The sequence below is a fragment of the Frieseomelitta varia genome, unplaced genomic scaffold, assembly GCF_011392965.1.
Source record: "Frieseomelitta varia isolate USP_RPSP 00005682 unplaced genomic scaffold, Fvar_1.2 scaffold_177, whole genome shotgun sequence".
Classification (NCBI taxonomy): domain Eukaryota; kingdom Metazoa; phylum Arthropoda; class Insecta; order Hymenoptera; family Apidae; genus Frieseomelitta; species Frieseomelitta varia.
The window spans coordinates 35,901-63,771 of record NW_025109494.1 but is presented as its reverse complement, the minus strand read 5'-3'; the positions used below and the strand labels follow the sequence as shown (position 1 = coordinate 63,771).

The following is a 27,871-nucleotide window of genomic DNA, read 5'->3' as shown; positions in this document are numbered from 1 at the left end:
TTTGAATTTTTATCATAGAATGACAGAGACAAGGATTTCGAAATTTTATTAAAACTTTAACAGAAGACATCTATTATTATTATTATTATATTGCTAAAATTTGAAACCAGCCAACAAATACAGAAGTTACAGAATATTTATTATACATTCAGTTAAAACCTAATAGGTACATAGTATGAATAGCCATTTTAAGAATATAACAAATGTTAAACTGAATATCGAAGCTCACTGATATAGTAGAATATATTATGTCTGTTTAAATAATTTTCTAATTTTCTTTACAAAATATATATTTATATCGAATATCATGTAACTTCTATATAAATATAAATGTATCTTTCACTATTCTGCACGCAAATTTTCCTAAACTTCAAATAACCAATTAACAAAATAATCAGTTACAAAATGTTACAAACAATATTTTATTGTCAAGAAAGAACACTAATATATAAAAAAAATACTAATGTACACCATATCGAGAAGTACATCGTGATTGTACTTTTCTCCCTAACAAAAAATATCTTGAAATAGAAAACTCACGCGATACGATGTTAATATCGAGGGAAACAACATTTCCTTCGCGAGTCGAACGGAGTTCTTAGGTATTCCGAAAATATTTCTTTAGAGTTGACGTACTATTTCATGTTATACCTGGTCCAGTCGTCGAAAGATTCACCCGTATCGGCATATTCTGGCGGAAGTTGAGGCCGTCGCGCGTCGTATTTCCCGAGGGCCATGTCGATCAGGGAGAAGCTACATCCGGCGAACATGGTGGCGCAATCATGGCCCTCATGGCCTGCTTTGTGAGCTCTGCTGTACGCATGATGCTCCTGTGGCTCATGACTGAACAGTCGCTTCAAAGGGAAGCTGCAACAATCAAAAGGAACGGAATGAAAGGTTGTAACCTATCTCTGCAACTTCGAGAAGCCCTCCCCAGGCTGCGTATGGCAATGAATTAAGGAAAATCGAAGAGGATCCGACGGAGTCGTGTAAATTATCGTGAGTCGTGGAGCAGAAAATCATAACCGATGTTGCCTGCGTTGCAAATTTTCAATGTTTCACCATCATCTATATATGATAGATATTTACATTCATTATAATATTAGACTATGAACAATTTAACTGTGTATTTTATATATTTTATATTAGTGTTATATACGTATCTGCAACGATATAAAATTCAATATAAACATTAAATATTAAATTCTATTAGAAAGTAATTTGATATATTTTCATATCGAATTGAATAATCTATACCTGAGAGTAGGTTACATGCAATAGAAATTTAGTCTATTTATTATATTATTAATTTCTTTACTATATTGATTTTTTCAACATTATGTCAATTTGGACATCAAGGGACAAATTATCGTAATAGTTTGTCTCTCAGTGCACTGTCAATGAAATTTCAAAATATATTACGCATTGCAATATACGGATAAAAATTTCCCTACGCTAAGTGTTTCAATACGTTCATGATCCAGTTTAAATAAAAAATAAACAAACCGTGGGAAAACGATCATGGTGTTTATGGAATTCAACGCTAATTCCGTACGCGAATAACGATGGAGGTCCAAAGAAATGGCGCGGCTTAGGATATACCGGAGGATGAAACGCGTGAAATATCTGCGGAGAGTACCCTTTTAACCTTATTTGCTTAATAAAATTCGTCTCCGACTGGCTCTGCTCTCCCCCTCTTTCTCCGACCGAAACGAGATTATTCCGAAATCCCATCGATCCCCGACTAAAGCCCATCGCCTCCCCCTTTCCATATCCGAGTAGAAAGAAAGAAAGAAAGAAAGAAAGAAAGACATCGGAAATGGAGAGTTAGGGGAGCCTTGGAATCCGCACGCCGCTGGAACCCCTTTTCATTTTTATTCTCTTTCCCTTTGCCCCCGGTGAACCTTACGAGAATGATATCCTCATCATCTCCTCGATGAGAGTTCTTCCTTTGGGCATCAGCCGCTGGGAGGCCTCGCACAGCGCTCGAAGCACGCACGTTCTTCCATCGAAGTTCATCCTGAAAGAATCGAGAGATTAGAATGGGGAAATAAGTCGAACCGGCGGCGAATTATTCTTAATAATTATATTGTAAAGCTAAGGTGGACATTTGAATAACGTTAAGATTTAACAGAGTATTCGCTTCTGATTAAAGAAATTGTTAGTGAAATTGGAACCAGATTTGTTTAGGGTACTTTAAGGGGATATTTTGAAGTCTCACATTCTGTCGGTACACAAGAGATAGTCAATTTAATTTTGTATAAGTTTAGTTTTATGAGAAATTGCATTTACTAAATTTTAACATTCGAGAACAACTGATAGTTGTTCAACAATAAAACAAATACGAAGGCATATAAAATAAAATTTTTAAGATACATGGACTTGTAACTTGATAACTGTGTATTATATAAAATATTCGGTATAAAATTTTTGTTAAGTCGATTGCTTATTGCCGAAATCGAACAACGAATCGCAATTGTGACAAAGATTTTTTAACAAACGAGCTATTATTACTTTCTAGCATTATTTTATTGTTTTTCAATATCTTATTTAGTAACGAAGAATATACAATGAAATAATAATAATTTACAGATAAAAGGAATGCCTGCTCAAGTTCTATTTTTTGAACTGTACTCATAAAAATATAATTATAGATATACATAAAGAAATTACAATTAAATATAAAATATAATTAGAAAATTATCTTGTATCTCTCGTACTCAAGAATCCATCGTTTAATTAAATAAATTCTTAATCCTTAAGATTAAGATAAGAGCTATTTTAGAAAAGAAAGAACCTCGCGCTGCATCGAAATTATATACGAAAGTATAATAATAACATAAAAAGCGAAAATTCGATCAATCTTACAAAAGATGAACACACGATTAACGGATCTGAGAAATGAAAACTGGAGGGAATAATGAAAAATGAAGATTGCCTTCATATTGTTCTCACTCAGCTGAGGAAGAAAGCGAAAGGAAAATGTTGCTGAAAGAATTGCTAGGTAACGCAATTTTGAGATTGTTCAAAGGGAAAGAAAAGAAAGAGGATGGAGGGTGGTAGAACGCGTATTAATGTATCCTTTCGGCGATGAACAAGTGTCTGGTTGCGCGCGAGGACCGGCGAAAGAGGAGGTGGGGGTGGCACGGTGTTTTCTCATCTGGTCCGACCCTCCTTCCAGAAAGATTAAAGTCTCCTTTGAAGCAGCGTTTCAAAAATTCGTTCTACGCCCTCCAATAATTTCACCCTTGATTTGAGTGGCCGCGAAGCTGCGATCGATCTTGGAAAATTATCGTACACCGTGAAGTATGAAAGCTCTTGCAACCTATGGTCCACGTCGATATGTATCAGAAAATAATAAATTACTTTTTAAGGCGTAGAATGTTCGCGTTGTTCGCTGTGATCGAAGAGGACGATTGATGACAACGACATTCACGAAAATGCGAAAATTTCTTAGATCATCTTCTGGTATCATATATAATAAAATATTGGAAAAGTAATGATTATTCAAGTAATGTGTTATTCCTCATCTATCATTATTTCTATAGTTTCTCTATCTTTCTTTATTATTTTTTAACACTAGAATCCTCAAAGTGGCCACAATGACCAATTTATAATTTTTGTTAGAAATTTTATGACGGTGATATTTTATGTTTGAGAAAGCTTGTGTAATGTATTACACCATAAAGCTTTCCCATTTTTTTATTTTCATGTCTCTCGTGGAAATTTTTATGCCTTAATCGCTAATTCTAGTGTTAAATAATTATCAAATATAATCAAACTGTTTCGTTATTTGATTGTCAAATAATATAATTTCTTATTTTATTTGATATCATAGAAATTGAAGAATGAGTTACGATAATTCATTTGAATTAATTGCCACTTGAAATAATCTCTCATTCTCTGATTCTATTATGTCAATTGCCATCAGGAATATATAGAATTTTTAATACGTTAGTATCTCTCGTACACAAACTCACAGACATGAAGTCAGAGGTAATTAAAATTAAAGCAATTACTCCCAGAGTAAATGCTGTTCCGTCAGTTACGATTCTGATGCACGCAAAATACAATATCTAAAATTCGAATTAATTTTAAGATTCAAATTACTTGTTATTCTATTCGGCAGAGTTGACTAAAATAAACAAATTCTGCAGTTATACGATGTAAAATATAATTTCCTTAACTTTTGTTTCTATTCGAGTAATCTCAGTTGGAAGGAAGAGAATGTAGAAACATAAATAAATTATCAACAACACCAAAGAAATAATTACACGTGCACGACAACGAGGAAAATATCATTATTGATCAATTCTGTCACAAAATCCTCCTGGAATGAAGTTTCGCTTCGAGGAAACAAGAGCAGACGAAAACAAACGGAATCTCGATTAATTCAAATTAGTCAACGATTCTTTTAGAAAGTTTGCCGCTAATTTCTTAGAATATGACCACAGACACTCCCCCATTAATTCACAGAAACAAATCGCTTTCGTTTAGTAATAGAAGCGAAAACTCTCTGGCAGTGTAGCAGCATTACAAGAAAACGCCTCACTTGCGAAATATTCTTCGACATTAGCCGGGACTTTTATTGAAATACGTAATATTTATTGGACAGCACTGGCAGAGGGTGGAAGAAGAGAACGTCGCAGAGGGAATGCACAGCCGCGTGAAATAAAGTTGTATCCTGTGATCACCAATTCGGGTAAATGCTTGCCATTAATTCAGAGAGATTTCTTCTTGAGAGGGGTGGAACAGAATCTGGCAGAGAAGGGGATTACTACTACGATGCTTGGTAAACTCGCGCAGACCGGACCGATCTCCTTGCACGTTCAAATTGTTTTATCTGCCACGGTTATGGCGTTCCTCGACTCTCGATTCGTTGTATTTGCCAATTACTCTCGTTTATTGAAATCTCCTTGCAAATTACGTTCGAAAACGCACGTCCACTTGATCCATCGATCAAACCGCGATTAACTAGATACTCAACATCTACCGATCAATTCGATACGATTATCATCACATAATACATCAAAGGTGATTCAGTGGGACGTTCCAACAGAGACACTCCAAGTACCTGATTAATGCACAAACGCAATCACGCACCCTAATTTCCATAATCCCTGTCCGAGTATTACACAACTCTATCCGTCCGTGAAAACATATCTAATTTTCGATTCGCCTGACTTTGTCTCTGTAGTCACGGGCGAATTTGCCTTGATGGTAATGACGCTGACAAGCGTGGAAGCGTTCAAGAGTGCTTGTCAAGAAAATTTGATTCAACGATCGTTGGAATTACGTAAGATGTACTGTTGCCACGCAAAGAAGACTGGGATAAAAATTGTAGCCTGACTGAAACGACGCTTGTCGAATCGACATATTTATTTGACAATATCGATCACCACTTGCAAAACTTTCTCCAGAGTGTCAGTAACGAGAAATAAGTATACTACAATCGAGGAACGATTAAATTCTTTAATAACGAAACGATAAAACATTTATACTGTTACAATCCATAGTTTTCCATCATATCGCAGCTATGTTTTACAAAATTTTGTCACGAAATGAAACGGAGCCCCGACGACTATTAGCCTCAGGCTGGCGCAGTGGTTAGATCCGCTACTGTTCATAGTTAAAACGATGGAAATTAAAAGCTTTCTGGCAATTTTCTCGCTGAAGATAAATGCATCACCGCCGAGGTGAAAGCATGGAGCACGTGAACAAATAGGAAGCCATTTTCTTGCACCCAAAAATTGATTCTACATGCCGGGTAAAGGTAGCTAGCGTTACGCAGTGCCACGATGGTTTTCAAGGAGACGGTTCACGATGGTGCTGGAGCTATTTAAGGGTGAGCATGAATCAGAAAAGTATGATTCGTCCGATTTATTCGCTGCTATTAAATTGTTGCATGTGAAATATCCAATTAAACAAGTGTGTAACGTTATTTTTAATGGCTATTGTTGAATAATATTGCTCAAAACTAATCAAATATAATATAATTGATATTTCTTTCTAGTAGAACATTATATTGTGGATCTATGTTGAGTTCGAAAATTCTTTAAGAAACTTCAAACATTGTTTCAGATGCAGTAAAAGTGGATCGTAAACATTGTTTTCCAAGAAATGATTTCAATGACGATTAATTGAAAATTTTAATAATTGTATTATTTACAACATCGTTTTACAAATGGTCAAAACGTATCGAGTATGATGAATCTTAGTTTGATTAACACACGAACAGTAATTTAGTCATTACATCTATTTTGAAATTAGTTTCTGAATATCGTCTGATAATGATCAGAATATAATGACAAAAATATTTATTTGATAATTAATTTATACTCTATTGCGTTATTTTATTATTATAATAATATTTTGTTTTTAATATTTATAATGTAATATTACTTTCTTCTGTTTTTAATATCGTCACACGTGTAATATTCTTATTACAAACTACATTATTCTTTGGTGAGAGTATAATCCAAAATTTTCGGCTCTGACAGAACAAGATTTGAATTGGTAAAACCGGACACCAAAGTGGAAAATTTCGACCAACGGTGAAATACGGTAGTGGTTTAGGGACGTGTGTCGTACAATAACGTAGGAAATTGTGCATTTATTCATGGAATAATGAATGCTCAGGAATATATAGATGTGTTGCGAGATAATTCATTATGAACTGTAATTAAATTAGGTGTAATCGAAACATTTCGCTTCCAACGCGACAATAATCCCAACCACATGGCCAAAAGAACGGGAGAGTGGCTATATTACTATACTATCAGATATAAATCCAAGTGTACATTTGTTAAGTATAAAAATTGGAGAGGATGAAATAGAGTGTAAGAGAGAGCAAAAATTTTGTGATGTAATAAAGAGTACAATTTCATGGGAAATTATTCACAAAATCTCAGAAAATAAAGCGTTGTAAATCTGGAAAATTACAATTTGGTCATTTTGGTAGTTTTAAAATTGAACACTTCTTTTGTATGTACATATATAGTAAATGTAATTTCTAATTAAGTCACAAGTATGACACGAGGTTTCGACTACGAAATTTTCACTCCTCTTTGCACTACATTATCTGCATATTAAAAGACATAATCACTTTAATAAATTTTTAACATTTTTTATATTTTATAAATATATTCAAAAAGAAAGAGGATAGACTAATACTTTTTCAATTCACTGTAGTTTCTCTTCGTTTTTCTTCTTCTGTCTGGTATTTTTTAAATACTGGTACTTTATATCTATACTACAAATACTATAATATAAATAAGGAAGATGATTCGATTGTTTTTAGCGAAGATAAAATAAAAGATATGAAACGTGGCTCTCTCGCCTAAAGTCACGTGGAATTTTTCCGAACATGATTCTCACGAGGTTTATTTAGCCGTGATTTCAAGAAAAATCAGGAAAGAGAAGCGGAATCGATATTTTCCTCGGTGTCTCTCCCTCGGTTTTTCGACTCGGGGCTTAGACACTTTCATCCGCGACGATTCCCTTCTACACGTCGATACGTCGACGTTTTATACTAACGCGACCGAAATACATCATCGCAGATGATACGGAAAAAAACTGAGATGGCTCGACGGCTCTCCATAAAGGCCGGCGACGATCGTTCGATCACGTCCAGACTCTTAAAGCCGCCGTTACATTTTATTATAGAGGCTGCCACTCGGCCTGGCGCACTCTGCGAAAATTTATTCGTCCCTATGATTTTCAAATGGGGGAAGATCGACGCTCTTACGCCGACAAAATGGATACATTTCTCTGGAGGTTAGTGTCAAAGAAAGTCAACAATGCGTAATTTGGTTCAATCTTTCCTGCTGACGTGTATGTAACGCATGTATATACATACAATTATTATGTATATACATACAATGATTGCTACAATTAAAACGATTGAAATGTCAAGAGATTTTAAGAGAGACAGGTACAAAATAAATAATATTTACTTTGAAAAGTAATGTAAGAAATGTATCGATTTCCGTTTTTGTATAGATTTCAAAGAAATTATTAGATTACACAAATATAGATTATTAAACATATTAGATTATTAAAAATGACTAGATTATACAAATACTGACGAATAAATATGTAAGTCCAATGTTAAGGTAACTCTAAATTTTAAGGAAATTCTAAAGTTAGTAACAAATTAGACTTTTGTCTGTAGCTCCGATATTCTAATTACGCAACTTACGCGTTCATAATGGTCTCCAGTTTGCTGTAAAGTTCCCTCCGGTGTCTACGTTGCAAGTAGTAATAATCTGACTTGTGGTACTTCCTCTTCCCAGGCTTCATGTAATATTTATCGTTACCGTTCCATCCGGAATACTTCATCGCGTTCTTGTTGATCGCGTTGATCGTCGACTGATGGCCGTGTTTCTTCGCTGGTTTAACTTCGTCGCGTCTCAACTCTAAGAACGGCTCGAGAGCCGGTTTGCTTTCGTTCGGTAAATCGTACGAGATACCCCAGTTGATTCCTTCCGTGAAAATGTCATCGTCCGGCGTATATGTGTGGGTGGTGAGGCACAGCGCGACCTATATGTAATAACAGAGAGGTACAAATCAATGCGAACATTCCGCTACTTCCTCTCGTAAATTGCAATAATTTAAGCGATGAATGGATCGAATTCATTACGCGGCATTATTCATGCGATGCGTAATGAATTACGATTGCTGTAAATTTTAACATACAATTTATATAAGCATCCTAGCAGGACAGGCAACCGCGAATGTCGGAGGAACCGATCTAACTCATGTTTGATTCAGTGTTTTCTAGCGGATCTCGTATCTCTTGTATAAAACGTTAAAGACACGCATATATATATATACAGAGTGTCACATCAAAGATCGAATATCTAAATATTTCAAAGTAAAAAATGTTTCAAATACAGTTTGAATTATTACAGAGAAACAATATTCTTTTGATCTTTTTACAAGCTATTTTTTAATGTCGTCAGTATTTTTTGCTTTAGATAGCATGTATCTTATATAGCACGTGTTAGACATAGTCAAATGTGTTTGACACATGATCTTGAAATTCTGCAACAATGTTAGGATGTGAATTTATTTTTTGATGTCATAAATACTGAAAATAATGTCTGTCACATCGTCTGTGACATTTCCGAATGTTTGCCAAGAAAATCTCAAAAAATATCTTCATTTAAAAATTTTACCTATTAAAGTTAAATTTCATTCTTAAATAGTACAAGTTCTCTTGTAAATATGACGAAAATATTTCAAGCAATCAAGTTAGATGAAACACCCTGTATTGTATAGAAATATCACGAATGAATGTCACGATCGACATCGAAACCGCAATTATCGTCACCGTAGTTTTAGCAAATCAAATTTATCGAGTAAGAACTCACAGAGAAAGTTGAACCTTCTGGGAAGACGACGTATCGCCTTTTTCTTGACAAACGAGCGTCACGATCCGAATTGACTTGATAATTACTCAACAAGACGCAGATCATTAAAAGGAGGAAACAACGTTCAGTTCGGTTCATGTCTCGGGCAGCTCTGAAAAAAAATAAACGACGAAAAGTTATTATCTTGGCAAATTTCAACATAAAACATATATTATATATTTAAAATATTTATAAATTATACATATTTATTATATATATAATATATTATATTAATATATTGAATATATGTATTTAAACATTACTAATATTTAAAATAATATATAGTAAAATAAATATAAATATTTTATAAACATATCAATTAACATTATGATACTCGTTAAGTTATAATATACATAGATATTATACGATATTTAATGTAAACACATATTTCACGGAGATTACAAAAACTATTTAAACAATCTCAATCCATTGTATCAATTTTCAGTGAGATCGTCTTTAACATTTGTTACATGCTTGAGATTGTTGTTTCGTTATTAATTTTCGTTTTAATTAAAAACATTTTTGTATCGTATATTAATTTTTTACTAAACACATGTTTTATAATTTTAACAATATTACACATTTACCATATGTATGCACATAACTTCATTCGCACGTATAAATATACTGTTCATCAAAACAACAAAAGTTTATTAATCCTTTAACCACGGGCAATTTTCAAATTTTCCTGTACAAACTCGCGGGCAAAATTTATGTTCTGTATGTTCGTCACATATTTATCACACAAAGAGTTAATAAATAAAAATATCGTTCGTTCAGTTTCATTGGAATAACAATGCAAAACAGATCAAAATAAGTGGAGAAATATTTTTACTTATTAACTTACGACTTGCAACTTGGAAAATTCATTTGACAGAGAAACAATGTTCAGGTATTCGAAAAATTCAGTACGACGTGATGTGATAATAGGGTGACTCGCCGTGGTTGAAGGACGTTAAATTTAAAACGACTAGCCATCAACTACACATTATTTCTCTAGCTTTCAAAGTTCCTCATAAATAAAAATATAAAAATCTGAGATTGAAATGCATGCATAGGTATTTGTAACTTTATATTTCACATTTTTATTGTAACCTTTAATGATGCATTCATAGAGTTTCTATAATCTTATTTTTATCTATGAAACATTATGGCAAAGTTTAAACACTGAACGCTAAAATATCAAAGTTAGAAAGATATCTTGTGATCAGAAATGTAATGAACTAAGGTGGGTTTTACATTTAAGTGATCTTTTACAAATATATTGTTCTTATTATATCATTATTAGCAACTACAACGATATACGTTGTTGCATCTGAAAGGACAAAAATAAAAAATGAACTTAATCTGTGCTTATATTATATGTTAAGGCCAAGTGATAGCAACACTGTATTATAAACTTAACACTATATGAATTATACTTCATTACCATCATTTTTATAACTAAAGTTTTCTTTCGCGTAAAGAAGTTGCAATTTAATAAATTTTTGCTTTATACGATTGTTATTTTGTCTTAATATACAACTAAACAGATATACAAAATATCAAATCGATTATAAATTTTTATTATTTAACAGATATACAAAATATCAAATCGATTATAAATTTTTATTCAAAATAAATCACCTAAAATCTAATTTAATGATCGAAAAATAAAATATCTCAAGCAAACGAACCAAAGTATCAAAACCATCAGCGTCAAATCAACATACGTCACTTTTCGCCTCTCAACAAGCTCTGCACGTCCACGTAATGCTAAGTCGTTTATTGTTTCCCAGCAGCTGCATCAACGCGAAACACGAAACGACTCCATTTAATGTTTCATACTGCGTTCTAATTACAAACGACGAACGAGACGAATAACACCGGACTGTAACAAAGCAACCTCCCGCGTCAATCGTTTACGAAGAACGAAATAAACTGTCGGCGATTTAGCGAAACGAGATTCGAGTTTACGCCGGGAGTCGGAGCAAAGGCGCGTATGAATCCCATCTCGTTGGAGGACATCTCATTAATCCGAGCGACGATACAAGCGAATGACCGACAAACAGATTCCTTTTGCTGACCGGTCGAGCCAGCTTGCATGGGAAAACTTCTTCCCGTTATAAAGGAATTATCTAACTTTCCTCGTGCCATAAGCCGCGACCGCGTAGAGATCGTTCAACCACTTTGCCAGAAATAAAAGGAGCGCAACGTCTGCCCCCTTAATTTAATTTGCGTGTTTAATTTAACTTTATTTATCAACGTTTCGTAACGCAGCGTGGAGAAATTGTACACTCGGACGTGACGATGTAATTAAAGACGTGACGATGTAATTAAAGACGTAATTATTAGTATTATTTATATAGGTAGAGTTAATCCCTTGGTGCGAGGAGATATAAATGATAGAAAGCGATAATAATATTATACTACAAGTTAACGTACGATATGTCTACTATATTCTACATCACACGAAATTTATTGCCATTATTGTTCATATGCCATTTTTGCTATTTTGTGATCTTACGGTCTTACGTACTTTAATCATTAACATTAAGCAACTATTCGCACAAATTATATACTTCATCTTGAACATTATCGGTCAGACAATTTTTTATATGCGATATAATCAAGGATAATATTGTGATTTAATATTATATAATAGATTTTATAATTCGTGTTCTTCGACACCACGACACGTAATAATACTTTAAATACTTACTTTTTTAAATATTTTTAATTATTGTTATATCTTATTAGGATTAAATATATAAATGTTGTCACTACTATTATCATTATTATTATTGAACTTAATATACGCGTAATTTGAAAGATGTAAAATTAATTTATAAGATATTGGTATACGAAATTGAGAAGTCTGTAATCTATACGATTCGCGGCGTGGAAAAGATGAAACGCGAACGACCGAAATCGTAAATCCTATTCGCTTTGACAATCACGTTAGCTAGCGGTGAATGGAGACCGTCTCGTCTCGGTCGAGAATTGGTTTAGACAGACTCTCGAAACAATCTTAAACGACGAACGAGCTTAACTTCCACGAATCAATCGTCGAATCGACTGCCGAAGCTCAAGACTCGATTAACCCTGGCTGTTCGGGATCCGCGATTCGCTTTGATAGCATCTTCGATTATTTCCGCGATTTTTAAATTGACTGATCACTGTGCTATTTTAGCCCGGGGCTCTTGATTTAGCCTCTGTCGATATCGTTATCTGCTTTGTACGATTCTTTCTCTTGTGATATTTCCTCGTGAAATTGGATTTCTACTGCCTCTACCTCTCTTTGATCTCCTTTATTGGGTTAGCAGTAATTAGCTGGCCATGATCTTTGAGAATGAACTTTGATTCACGTCACTTTGTAGCTCTTTTCGTAAATCTTATGGCTCTCGTTATTAATCGTTTTATCGTTGTCACGTCGTATTGATTAAAATTTTGACATTTCAATCGATGCAGATTGACATTGTTTCAGAAAGAAGCACCTCCGGTACTTAGGGGCTTATAATGTTCACCGAGAAGAGTAAGAAATGACTAATCAACGTGGATCGCAAAATCAATTATTTTCATAAAAAATCTCATTATTTACTCAAAATATTAGTTCAAGATTGTTACTAATATCAACAAAAATTGTAAACGTAGTTCGTTCCGACTACTCACAGTAGATTTTCGAATAGTCTTTCTATTTATTATTAATAATGAAAGAACGATTTGAAGGAAAAACTAAAAAAAGGCATTTAATTATCGAAAAAGGCTTAACAACGAAATGAAATTTGAAACTTATTGAAAAATTTCAATAAGTCATTAAAAATACAAGTCAAAGTAAAAATTCGGTAGATTCCATGACACAGTTCGAAAATTAAAAGTTCGCAAAATAAAAGTATTCGGTATTAAAATGTATAAAAAAAACTTTTTTTCGTATTTCTCAATTGTTTCTAGAATACGCTAATTGTTTGATAAAACGAATGTACATTTTATCCTAATACAGCATTGTAAATGGCAAGATAGATTCAAGCTTAGAAAAGTAATGAAAGAGGATGAATACTCTTAGCTGATGCTGTTTTAAGCGTAACATTATAACAAATTAATTAATGTATGGAACGAGTTTGATAAGACGAATTCGCTAGATTAAGACGAGTCTTCGTAAGGAGTTTTAATTAATCTTCGTGTTGAAGATCCATAAATCACTTGAAATAGTCTAATATGATACTCCTATCAAAATTCGCCTCGAGGGGTATGAAGATATGGTAGAAGCTCGATAACTCGAAACTCTCCGTAACTCGAAAATCTTCAGATGAAACTCATCTTCATTCCCTTCCGTTTCCGGTGAAAACTTTTGTAACTCGAAAAATAAATTTCCGATAAATCGAATTATTTCTTTAATTCACGGCGCGTGAGCTTTATTTCTACTCTATTCCTTAATCTCAAAATAGTTCGTAACGATGAGAAACGAAAAGCTGAGAATCACAGTGGTGTAAAACTAAATTTTTTATAATTTGAGTTATATAATGAGTGTTGAAAGCTATATATGTTTGGTTTCATGATCAATTATTGAAAAATGGCAATACTCTGTTTCAGTTTTAACTGAAAAATACAAAATATAATTATATGAGAAAGATCATAAGAATGAGTTACATTAACATAACTCTCAGTCCTTCAAATACACTTATTGAAATATTCAAAAATATTAGTTACTAGCTTCCATTTTTTCATTTTTAATATAATTAGGTATTCTTTAAGCAAACTTCCTCTATCATAATGTAAACATCGATGTAAACTTTAATCGATATAAACGTCGATATATAAAGTTAAGTAATAAGAAACACTATATCCAATACCAGGGGAAAAAATATTTTTCTAAAAAAAAAAACAATTCATTGCGTATAAGAAAAACTCAAAGTAATTGAAAAATATAAATATTAATAAATACCAAAGCGTTAAAATACGACCCAGATGTATTTTGATCTCGATATAAATGTAACACTCTTCAATCAATTTCACACGGAACGCAGTGATCGATCAATTCTTTTTCACCCTCTTCGCTTTCACTGTTGTGACAATCTCGTCATACTTTAATTACAATATAAAAAAAATATACCTAACGCCCGGTATTGAAGGAACTCGCTTATTTATTTTATCCCGGCGCAGCAACTTCAATTTTGCCGCGTAACAACCTTCTCCCAAACGTCAAACACCTCTCCGTTCTATATTTATACACGTCCGGTGTCCAAGATCTCCAGTTGGATCTCCTGGCTAAGTACCTCGAGAGATCGGGCAATTTAGCACCAAACGTTAGATAATAGTTCACGTTTGACCCGGCAGTGACTCAGATACGGGGACATTCATTGCCGACCCAGTGGAAAAGGTCGATAGTTGGGCTCGATACACCGTAGAACCGGCGCACACCATGACGATGATGAAAACCAACCGACGAGGAGATTTCGCGTCTCCTCCTCTCTGCCATGGCTCTGTTTTAGGGCCAATAATTTGTCACGCTTCAACGGCATCGTTCGCCAAGTGGTCCCGTTAATATTGCAAAGAGCAAGTTACAATAGCGGAAGATGATTGAAACACGGCCGTGGAATCCGGTATATTCCACGAGGGAATTCTCAAACCGGTCTGCCTGGCCGGTTGCATATTTCAGCGAGCGAGCCGCGATTTCTCCAGCAGATCGACGTCGATGAACTCGCGCGCGCGCGTACGACCTGGCGAAAAGCCGACGTTAATTCGCGGATCGACGTCTTCGGCGACAGGAAAACGAGAGGGCTGCGTCTGTCTTTCGGATTGGCGCGTTCCTGCGCGATTACACGTCGATCCATCGTCCTAATAGCTCTCGTACGGTGTGACTAAAGTTTTCCAGCTCGACGTGCTTCCTCGTTCTTCTTTTTCTTCTCTTTTACATGCCCCTCTTCCTTCTTCGGAGGCATCCGATCGTTCCTCCTTCGTTCCGAATTCCTCCGCTTTTATCCAGTTCCTCTCTGTCTAAATCCCTTAACACGCTCCGAGGCGCGTCAAGCCATTTGGGGCTTTCATTGTGAAACGATGAACTTTTGAAAAATGTGTGATAAAGTCATGCATCGACGCCTTGGTATCGCATTTATCGTGCCAGTCAAATTTAAGAAACGTGAAATGTACAAATGTAAAAAATGTTTTCGACCCAGTGTGGCACAACCGGAAATAGAATGTTTCTAAATGAAGAGCTGTGTAATGAGTGTAATGATTCTAAATGAAAAATTGCGAGGAAATGCTGTAAATAAGGAATAAAATTTGTTCGTTTGAAGCTTCATTCTGGAGAAAATCGAGTTTGAAGAGTTACGAAGAACATGCGTACAAAGGCGATTTTTAACGAAACGTCCAGTTTCCTGAAAATGAAATTTTAAATGAAAAGAATGTTATTCCACATTTTTGACTTATTTTTGCACTGTTAATTATTCATTGTTGTCTAGTCCAGAGTTAACTGAATTCCAAACTCGATCCTTTCTTTATACTTTAATGTATAGTAGACTTCGTATCTATTATACGTATAATAGGCTTCCTGATTTTTGATTCGAGTCCATATATTTTCCAGCAAACAAATCCAAATCGAGTTATTCATGTTTTCCAGTAAAAAAGGAAGCATCAGTTCTTCAGGATCTGTATAATTTTGGAAAATAAATAAATTAATGTTCGTGAGATTCGACGTTCGTGTTTTCCTTTTAATATTTAAATTTCGACAGACGTATGTAAATTTCGGCGACTGACTGTCGAACCAACGGCCGTGCTCGTGCTATTTCGTCGGTATTTTATATTTTAACCCTTTGAACTCGATTTTCGTTTCCAATGTTGCTGCACGCACACTTGCATTTATTTCAGAGTGAATTGCCACGGTAAAATCCAATATTTTCTATTTATTTACTTATTATTATAATATAATTCATTTCCCATAATTTTTTTAACTGTGACCATTTCTTTTTTTAAATTTTCCAATTTTTGAAACGAGTTTTATAGCAAATGTGTATTGTCACCTCCAGCGCGACGTATATAATACGCTCTTCTTCGTTAAATCTGTGTTATTAATATAAAAATGTTAGTATTCATATCCAGTACACATCACTGAGACGTCTTTTTTTTTATCCAGTTTCCTCGCCTCTCCAATAGCACGTGATCTATCACATTAGTTGCAACCGGTCAAGAGTTGATACGAATTGCCTTAGGTAGTTTCAATTTTGATTGTTGCGGAGAAACAAAAATGTTGTTCACGGCGGAGGAAGTTGATTTTTCTATCATTCCACCGGTGAAAATAGGTTTCCAACCGCAGCGGAAACGTCGCCCAGTACATTGCGAAGGAGGAAATGTTGTATTTTCCATCGGTTCTCTTTTTTCTCTGTTTTTTTTTTTTTTTTTTTTACACGCGTACCGTTCCAAATCGGAAGTGAAAATTGCCGCCGCTTCTGACGCTCGGGAAAGCTTCGATTCCGCCGTCGTTTATTTGCTGAAAGCTATTGAAACGTCGGATAATACAACAAAATCGATCGACGTGATGTAAGGAACTCGTCTTGAAGATCCGGATATCAAATTCGTGTCGTCGATATTTGTTCTCTCACCGGGCTCGCCGATGATGAAACGCGAACGACGTGATTGCTACGTAGCTGAAACAACTTCCGCGATAGTTTCTCATATTAATTAGATCGTGCCGACTTACTTAGAAAAATAGAAAGTTTCCAAAGTGTCAGACCCAGTGATCGGCGACATGGCCTGTTAAAAATATCTGTAAATTAATCTTAGTGGATGACTAAGGGCTGAAACGTAAAATATTTGACAGATCGTAATGTCCTGGTTTATAGAAATTTGTAAAATAATCTGTGTTAACTTAACAACTACATTAATATGAAGTTGATTTCACAGCTTTCTTAATTTTGCAGTTATCAGCAGATTTGTCATAGTAAATCAAAAGAATGGAATCTTTGACTGACGATTTAGTAATCGGTGAGTCTTTTGTTTAAATATTATATAAATCTTGAATGAATAGAATAACGTCAAGATACAATATACTGTTTTATGTACATTATTTTAGACAACAATTTATCGCGTTCATTAATATATTATATATCTTAAATGTATCAAATTGCAGATCATAACTGCATATTGTTATGAATTGCAATTATAATCATATGTTACTATGTATGAAGAAATACTGATGAACTTTTTTAACGTTATAAATAATCTGGTAACATATGAAAGGCACTTTAATTTTGAATGTTGAGAGATATTTTTCTCGAAACTGACTTTTGCCACTGGAATCGTTCTTACGTCCAAAGGATCCATTCGGACGATCAACTATTTTTAATTGTCGTTGTTAAACTAATCGGAGCTGTGATCTTCACTGTACATCTAAAGACTCTTTTGAAAAACTTCAACATACTCGAGAAATAATATGTACGAAGCAATGTGAGGTGGAAACAGCTAAATTGACATCGACTTTTTTTATTCTCAGACGAAGAAAAGATCAACAGGAGGAACATTAAAATGGCGGTATCGATAGGAGGGCAAGTTCGATAACTTAAACAACGGGATCCAATCGTATGTGCTATGATTTAAATTTGGATGAGAGCGTGGCGAACATCAAATCGAATGAAAGTCCCGTCTGATCGAATCAGAACAGCGCCCCCGTTTGCCCGTTCCTCGGAATCTATTAGACGAGTCAACACAAACGATTGAAATTTCTCAACTACTTTCCACCCTCGTTCGTTCGTTCACTCGTTCGATCGTTCGTACCTTCGTTCGTTCGTTCGTACGTTCGTTCGATTTGCTCTCCGTGTAACTTCGCCTATACCATCTGAATACTGCACACGCGATTTCATCGTGTCTGGAAAAATGTTTCTCTCGATCGGTAAGGGTGTACAAATATTGACGATTTCGAATAGTCAGTAAATCCTGTGCAGCTCGTCTCTCTACACTCCGATCCGATCGATTCTAAATTTAATTACCACAGACGAGAGTATCGTAGTGTCGTAATCTCTAACGGGAGAAAATGGGCGAGAAAAAGAAATCATTGTCGAAATAACTCTACTTAGGCCTGTGAACGAGGCGGTCGCATAACAAATGAGGGCTTTTTAGAGTGTACGAATGTGTTGTGGATGGCCAAGGGAAAAATGAAAGGGAAAAATCGAGTGTGTCGAGTATCGTTGCAGATGTCAAAGTGATTCAAATCGTCTATTTACACACATATTTTCTAATCACAATAATAGAAAATATTACAAAGCGAGGAATGCCTTTTGTATTGAAACACAATGTTGTAATTGTATAAAAATCAGGAAAAATATATAAATTTAGCGTGGCCATTTATGTATATTGTTATTTACTATTGAACATTTTTAATGAACTATTGATTCCCTCAGATCCGAATTTTTTGACTCTGATATTTACTCTACAATCATTATTTATTACTAACACTCTTAATAAACTATTAATTCTTCGTTAATTATGAAAAATAAATTCCATTATTAAATTCATCACTTGAAGTATCGTCGTGCAACTAAGAATTATCTTACAATATTTTAATATCATAATATAATAATAATGATTAGACCGTGGATTATTATTCAAATTTATATTTTCAACGGCATAAATAAAGGAATAAAATATCCGTGAAAAATTGTTTTTTCTAGAGATATCATATGAAATACTATATTTTATATACTTTACATATTTTATCATATTGTTTGAATTTAAGGATTTTAAAATATTCTATAAATGCGTAAAAATCCATAATCCAGTAATAATGTGTCATGATCTTTCGATACTGTTACATCAATTATATATTATAATTACTTTCATTGGTAAACAAGAATCGAATGAAATTAAAAGATATTCCTTCGTCAGATGATTGTCAAAATCAACGATATGCCTTATTACGTTTTCGTGGCACGGATCAGAAGAAACCATACGACAGATATTTCTCGTTCAGTTTCTGAACTTCGCGGAGCACGCGGAACACGAACTTCCGGTTTCATGTCGAGTTATCGGTGACGTAATTTCGATGTGTGCACAGCGTGCACACACACACATACACACGTCGTTGTCATATCGATCCCGGTTCTACGAGGTCGCGGCTATATTTCAAGGGACGAAACAATTTCGTGAATCGTCGCGGCGATCCGTCAAAATCGTGGTCGAAGAAAAACGAGCAGCAACGAAATGTCGCTAAACGACGCAATAAACGAGCCACGTCCCTCAAACTGCATGATTTTCAGCCACGATGAAAGCTTTTATTGCGCGAATTTCGAATATTCCGCCGATCTTTCTCTCAGTTTATCCTCGAACCTGTGGAATTTCCACGATTTCACTTCATTTTTAACTCTCTTTCTCTTTTTTTTCTTTTCTTTTTTTTTGTAGAATTAGATTAAAACGCGAAATCGATAGACAAAGGAACACGTAATGGAAGAATCGATGCCGTTGACTGATCGTTCGCCATACGTGGGACACGATTTCTCCGTGAAAATGAAGCGGTTCTTTATGACGGATTCGCTCTCGTTAACTGTGTTCGACGAGCATACTTGAAAAAACACTTCAATTTCTTATTTCTGAATTTCATTTATTTTCAAGTTCGAGTAAAAACTGTATTTAAGACAGGAGAAGTGGAACGACCATCTCGAATAAGATGGCAATTATTCGAGTTTCGAGGTAACGCGGTTTGAACTTTCTTTCATAAGATTCGATACAACATAAGATGCTTTTTCTCTTCCATTTTACTCCGATTTTTCACAAAATATTTGCTATCTAAGACTGTATTAATTATACTGTATTATACTGTCTATACTATACTATACTATACTAATTATACTATGTCCTTATTTAATGTCGATTATTTCCAAATGTTTTGTTAATATCGCAGTAATTGGAAAAGGCATCGATATTGATATGTATACAGATATATATTCTACAGATCTCAACGTCAGAATTTGCCAACACACGTCAAAAATCATTTTGAGAAAAAAAAATGTGATATACATCACGAGTGAATTCGTCTTTGTTTCCGAAACACGAAAGTAGTACAAGCCACAAGTGATCAGACACATTCAAATTACTTAACATTTATTTCAAGCAATTTTTTTTTTTTTTTTGTACTCACGATTGAGATCTGAAATACACTGTGATATGAAATATCTCTTGCATCATCTAAATTCTATAACTTTATGAAATTCGAATGGAAGAACTTATAGTACTGCGATAAATTATTGCTTGATCCTTAATAGAGATAAATTAACTTGAAACCCATTTTTAGAATCCAGTGACACCTACTTTCCTCAAAAGGAGAACGTAAAATACGAAGAAAAAAGAGAACCAGATCATTTGAGCATTCCTTTTCTCGATTTCGTGACAAATGAAAGTGAAAATCTCACTTTGGATCTAAATCTCCGTGTTTCTCAACGGAAAAGGACAAAAAGAAAAAAAACGAAGCGTTTGTTCATTCGAAAACTTCTCTCTCTCTCTCTCTCTCTCTCTCTCTCTCTCTCTCTTCTATAATCTACGTTCATGAAAAATATATATATATATCAAAAATTACCCAATGACCCAAAAATCTAAAAATATCACACAGGTTGCTTAACTCCGGCCCAGCTTAAAGAATTAATGAAAACGAAAATTTAGTCTCGAAAAATTCACCGTCTGACCTCTTCGAACGAAAAAGAGGTGGAAATAAAAGGAAGAGAATCGCCAGACACGCGGGATAGACTATCCCGCGTAGGGAATAGGGAAGATCGATCCTCCCGGTGGAAGTATCTTGTAACTCAGTTCGGTAAACTCTTTAGGAAACAGGAAATTGTTAGTCCGGCGCGAGAAGAGTGGGCGGAGGAAATGATCGATAGGTGACGGGAGCCGATACTGGAAAACACGAGGGGTAGGTAGCCTTTCGGCATGAACGATGGCAACGACGTGATCTCGCTTATCGGCCAACCATATTACCGTGGCATCAGAACTCCCAGGCCTCTTTTTCTTTCTCCTTCGTTCGCCACCGCGACGAAGTTGCCCGATAATTGGAGAAGATGCCCGCTGAAGAAATATGATATTGCGACCATTTCACCCCACCCTCGTTTATTCGTCGAATTCAATTTACGAGATCCGTTCGCGAAACAACGAAATTGACAAAGATGACTCGTCGATGCTGATTACACGCTTGCTGAATCTTTTCTTGATTCTTTTTTTTTTTTCTTCTTCTTTCGTAAATCAACTAACGTCCAATTTCGTTTCTATCGAGGCGTTTCAACAAATTTTAAGTAATTTTAACTCACGTTTCCTCACGTTGTGTCAATTTGACATAGTTCTTTTACAAAATGTTGTAGCGTGTAAGTGATGATATTTTTGATAACAACTATGCCGCTAGAGTTGTAGATAGTACAAGTGTACTATCACAGTATTTATACTTTAAGAGTATTTTTTCAGAATATTTGTATACTATTATAATATATATGTTTTATATACTATTATATATATATATATATATATATATATATATATATATATATATATATATATATATATATATATATATATATACTATATGCTTTATAATTATTTATTACTACAGTTGTATTTAATATACCTTTGATGCATCTTTAAAGTGCCTATAGTTATGTATCGTGATATAATCATTAAATAATATAGTATAGTATAGTTATAATTAATATAGTTGTAACAAGCGAAAATCCAAAATAAATGATATCGTTGAATAAAATTAAACAAGATAAGATCAACATGAAATTGAACATCCATACGTGAGAGTGGAATTTATTTAATTTATTTATTGTTAATAGAAGAATTCTAAAATTCAATAACTTTTGATTATTGTACCAATTAATTTAATTCTTTGCCATTATACTAATTTCATACCAAAGAACAAATTAAGTTGAAAAATTGACGGACAGACGAACGTTAATAATATTAATTTTGCTAACTTTTTATTAACTTTGCTTTTCCCTAATCTTAAATGAAATATTTAGAATTTTTTTTAGAATTTAGGATTTGGAAATTAAGTATTTCCAGAATCTAATTACGGAAATATATTTTAACCTTAGAAAAGCATCTAATAGAGATTTTACAATATTATTGGAACAATAAAATAGTAAAATGTTGTAATGAAACACAAAGCAGGATATGTTTATGAAAAGCATGTAACATATGTTACAAATTATGTACAAATGTTATATGTTCGCCCCTTACGTAAAATATTTTCTAAATAAAATTTCTTATTTTCACGAAATGGAAATGTACAGTGGTCTTAAACCTTTTAACCGGTAGTCAAATTTGTTAATTCGTTTCAAACTTGATTAATATGATCAAGAGTAAAATATTTTTCACAAGTCACGATTGAATAGCAAGTGAAAACATTTTTCATTGCTCACAACTATTATTTATGAGGGAGATTTATCGGATGTTATTTGTAACAATTATCGTTGAGGAAAATTTTATTTCGATTGTTCGTAACCATTATCGAGCAGAAAGATTTATTTCGCTTCTCTTTCTTCATCAACTTTCGCAAAATTTACATCAGGATGTAATTCTATGGCTTTTAAAGTATTTTGGTACTGCAGGAAATTTCTTTCGTCAAATGTAAAACAGTAGTTTGCACTATTTAAGCAATTGAAACAGAATTTTCTATTTCTAGAACAGAAATAAATTTCCCTCATTAATAACTATTACAAACTGAAATAAAATTTCCTTAGAATTCAATAATAGTTATCGACAATAAAAAAAATTTGCGGTCACTTATGATTGTTATTTGTAACCAAAAAGAAAAAAATAAATCAAAATTAATAATTCGAAATTTTTTAGTTATATGATTAATAACTAAAATAACGAACAATTTACCGTTTCCTTTCTAACATTTCTCAGATAACTATCACTTTCGATCCCTGAATTATTTACAATGTTTCGTAAAAATCGTAATATCGAAGGAAACAGTAAATTTTCTCCAGCAAACAATCGCAACGAAAGACAAAATACGTTCAAATCCGGATCTTCCGAGTACGCGTGCACTCGACTTCGTCGATCTTTAACGCGATCCTCCGTCTCAATGTTATTGAAACTTGACTTGAAGCCGGTCTTCCAAAAAAAAAAAAAAAAAGAATCCTCTCTCCCGTTTCAGCTGTCTCGCGGAACAGAGTCGAAACGTCGAGCAAATTCCGCGCGGCTCGTATCACGCGGTTGCCGTGGAGAATCCTCGGAAGTGGCGAGCGATCCGTAGAATCCTATTTCCCGTCCGTTCGCCGCGGCGGAATGTGTGAAAACGGGGGAAAAAAGAGCGACGTCCGCCCGCGACGATATCACATGGAAATTAGTTTACTCACCGGTATCCACTTGCTTCTCGGTGACGTCTTGCCGACGAATGACACCCGGACTCGTGTCAAACGACCGTTATTATTGCATTTCGAGAGCAGACCGGCCATTGTCAAGTTTATTAGCGGCGAGTTGCGCGCCACGCCGCCCTGTTTGCCCAACAATTAGCGAGCGCCGACGGTCGAACCGTAAGGAGCCTACGGTGCTAATTGCTGCCACCGCTATCGGCTGCGGTTGACATTTTACTCGCGTGTTTCCCGTGGCTCGATCGAGGATTTTAAACCATCGGCAAGTGGTGGATACTGGATCAAGAGGATATTGATACGTCGTGTAATTGATACGTAGCTTCGCGGTTCGATCAAATAATTAGGCCAGACACGGAAATTTATTGTTCGAAGAATTTGAGAATTGAGATGTTGTTGTTGTTATTTGAAAATATAAAATTTAACAGAAATATAATATATTTATATTATAAATATATGAAATATAAATGTAGTTGTGTTATTATATGTGTGTATATTATGTATTACATATGATGTGTAATATTAATTATCTGTTGATTCCTAACTCCTTATCTGAATGGCAAACTAATAAAATAACATAATGAATAAACACTTTCAAAAAACTAAATAGTGAAATTACAGAAATATGAAATAATATTATAGAAATGATAGTAACAATAATGATGATGTTGATGATACATAGTTATATTCTTTTATACTTAAACTGATACTTACATAATTATATTTTATCTACCTGTGTGTATGTGTATAATACACGCCATATGCTCTATAAGTTATGGTCATCAGCTAAATTTCCATAAAGATGAATTTTTAATTCCCAATCGCTGCGGACGCATTTAATTTTAAACTAACAATCATGCGCAGATACATTTTTTACCATTATTTAAAAATTTACGTAACTCTCTATTGTCTCGTTAATTTCCTAATGCTGAAAAGGAGAATTCATTTCCATCTTAAACAAAGATTCCAACTAAAATTGAAAATCCACTCAAGGGCTACGATTCATTTCGGCTTTAGTAACTTAAAATATCCCCGAAGAAAAAGACATATTCGGACAAAAGAACTTTACAATCCAGATGAATGCTTGAAACATATTAAATACATCTGCAACATCAACAATTTTTAGGAATTTACTGAACGATGATTTTTAAAAAATCACGTAGGAGGAAAATCTTCAGAAAGTAACGTTGAAAATTTTGGAAAGGAACTTCTGTGTATATCTCTTACGACACCATTAGTATTGGTCTCACGTACCGATTACGTTCGACATAAAGAACCCTGTACCATTTTCCACGTCCACGAGAGAGAGAGAGAGAGAAGCTTGCTAAAACGTATTAGAGTCACGACAGTTTGAGCGTCACTGGACGAATATTTCAAAACGAACAAATTTAACAAACGTCCACGGTAAAGCGGCCGTGACAAAAAGTCAGTTCAGTGTCCCTCGTTAGCGTGATAATTCGATCGAAACGATAATTTGCTTGACTTTGCACGTTGGTCTGAACAGCGACGTCAAACAGACCCAGTTTGATTACCACGTGTAGGTTAATTCGACGGTGTATTTCAGCGCGTTCTGATTTCTAGATTATCGCTGTGAACTCTTGACAGCTCGGACTTGATGGCGGAACGAGAATGAAAAAAATACACAGGATGGAGAGCAACGGAAAAAGGTCATACAAGTTATATCCCATTTGTGATTCGTTTACGGAGTTCTGTGTTCTGTAGAGGTGTGCGAGAACCTAAAACACGAAACAGTCTGGTACCCGAAAATTTCGAGATTCCCGAATTTATCGATATTCTTGAAAGAGCCGGGATTCTCGAAAGAATCGGGATACCCGAAAGAGTTGGGATTTGGGAAAGGATTGGGAACAAGCTCAAATAATTCATTAAAGCCCACGCCTTCAACTATATCGAAAGGTCGCAAATCTAGAACCGTTATTCGAGCAATTACTTCTGTTATATCTTTTGGTTTATCTTTCGCGTATCATTTTGTACACGCGACAAATTTCATATCGATTCAGTTTCTTTTCTAGTACATATACTTATGTTTGGATGCATATGCGTAAAAATAGCGTAATAAACCAGTAGTATTTGCATACTTACGTTTCAAATTCATGTGTGCATTTCGCCTTTTTTCTGAAAATGTTCCCAAACAGAGTTTCTCTTTACCTCCTACCTTTGCACGATATCTTCTGCACTACTTTCGGCTACCACAACTTTACTCTCACTATCACTCGACATTTTTTTGAAAGATTTTTACTCTTTATGAAATTCACACAGATTTTGAGATATACGTCTGAACTTCCCGAATTTCTCAGCGATACTGATCAACAGCGTACATAATATCCAAGTACTAAGCACGCAGACACACGTTTGTATACATCAGGTCACACGATTCTTAGAATCCGTGTTTCCAATAACTTCACTGGCAGAAGAAATTGAACAGTGTATTTACATATTTCGTAGGCTGCTATACAGCACTGCAGAGTAATTCGAGAAATCGGGAATCTCGAAATTTTCGGGAACCCGACCCGACCCGACTCAACCTCTTCCCGACTCTTCCCGAGTTCGAGTTCCCGATATTTTCGGGTTCCCGCACACCCCTAAAATTACAATAGTTATTGTTGCCTAAGATCAATGGCGGCTATAAAATAATGACAAAGACTACCACTTGTTGTGCATCGCTGACTTTAACTTTATCTGATGGTTGAGCAGCGAAAAAGGTCATTATAAGTTGAACCTTCATCGTGTGTACATCGATTAAACATTCGAAGTGAATTTTTAAATAATATTTCTGAATATTCTAATTGTTTAAACATTATCTAATAATTCCAATAATTTACTTGCAACAATAAATTTTCTTCTGTAATATATCTAAGTATTATTTCAAATATTTAATTAATAATTTATAAGAATCTTGAAGAATATACTTAAAAGAAATGACGTTGACTTATTGAATGAAATAATTAATTTAATTGTTTAATCGTTTGCTATAAAAGTAGTGAAAATTATTAAATAATGTCTAGAAATATTGTAGAAATAAAATAATTTAATTGTTTCAAATGAATTATTCAAATTATAAAATAATGCATTTCGATGAAATTTTTGTATACTATTTAACAAATTTAAATATTTATTTATAACAATTCAATCATTGATTGAACTTTCAAACATTATTTCATAGTTTGAACAATTCATTTATAATAATTAAATTATATTATTTACAACAACGGAAAAGATAGTTACATAATACATATATTCTTTGCAATTTGAAACAATAAACGAATGAAGATTTTTATATGTTGCGCGATTACTTTGAAGCAACGATCACGGCTTAACTCGATTTTTGACTACATAACTTTTCTCTACATAAATTTCTATTTAATATACATCAATGCAGTTATAACTTAGAAATTAATATCATGAAAGTGTAAATTTATTTTTAGCCAGTTATAGGTCAAAAAATTAATATTTTATTACATTTGACATTGTAACATATTTATGAATGTGTAACCTTGCGATAGAAATCTAAAAACTTTTGTTTAGTATAATAGAAAAATTGTTTTTCGAAATACTAAATAAAAAAAATTATCAACAGTTCCGGGTCACTGACGATCGGAATATTAAATTAACCTTCAGCGGTACGAAAACTCATTACCAATTGAACTTCCGTTGTGTGCACATCGACCAAAATTTAGAGGTGAGTTTTTAAATAATATTTCCGAATATTCTACTTGTTTAAACATTATCTAACATTTCCAATAATTTACTTGCAACAATTAAACAATAAATTCACTTCTGTAATGTTTCTAAGTGTTATTTAAAATTTTTAACTAATAATTTATAAGAATCTTGAACAATGTACTTAAGAGAAATGACGTTGCCTTGAATGAAATAATTAATTTAATTGTTTAATCGTCATAGAAAAATTGTGAAAATTATAAAATAGTGTCTAGAAATATTGTAGAAATAAAATAATTTAATTGTTTCAAATGAATTGTACAAATTGTAAAATAATGCATTTCGATGATATTTTTGTATATTATTTAACAAATTAACTATTGATTTATAGCCATTCAATCAGTGATTGAACTTCCAAGTATTATTTCATAGTTTGAACATAGTTTGAACTTA

General features: G+C 34.0%; 1 protein-coding gene across 2 annotated transcripts; it reads right to left on the bottom strand.

Moving 5' to 3' along the window:
* Positions 1–360: 360 nt before the first annotated feature.
* Positions 361–26,274, bottom strand: LOC122538783. Of its 2 annotated transcripts, none has more exons than XM_043673146.1 (5): positions 26,193–26,274; positions 9,375–9,525; positions 8,201–8,541; positions 1,910–2,020; positions 361–867 (listed from the first exon to the last, which is right to left on the bottom strand). In XM_043673146.1, exons 2-5 carry the CDS (start codon positions 9,510–9,512, stop codon positions 636–638), a joined length of 822 nt encoding a protein of 273 aa, XP_043529081.1. In that variant the 5' UTR covers positions 9,513–9,525; positions 26,193–26,274; the 3' UTR covers positions 361–635. The 2 variants fall into 2 exon arrangements, with proteins under 2 accessions (XP_043529081.1, XP_043529080.1); XM_043673145.1 differs by lacking the exon at positions 26,193–26,274 and adding an exon at positions 23,729–23,815 and having other exon boundaries at positions 362–867.
* Positions 26,275–27,871: the final 1,597 nt, after the last annotated feature.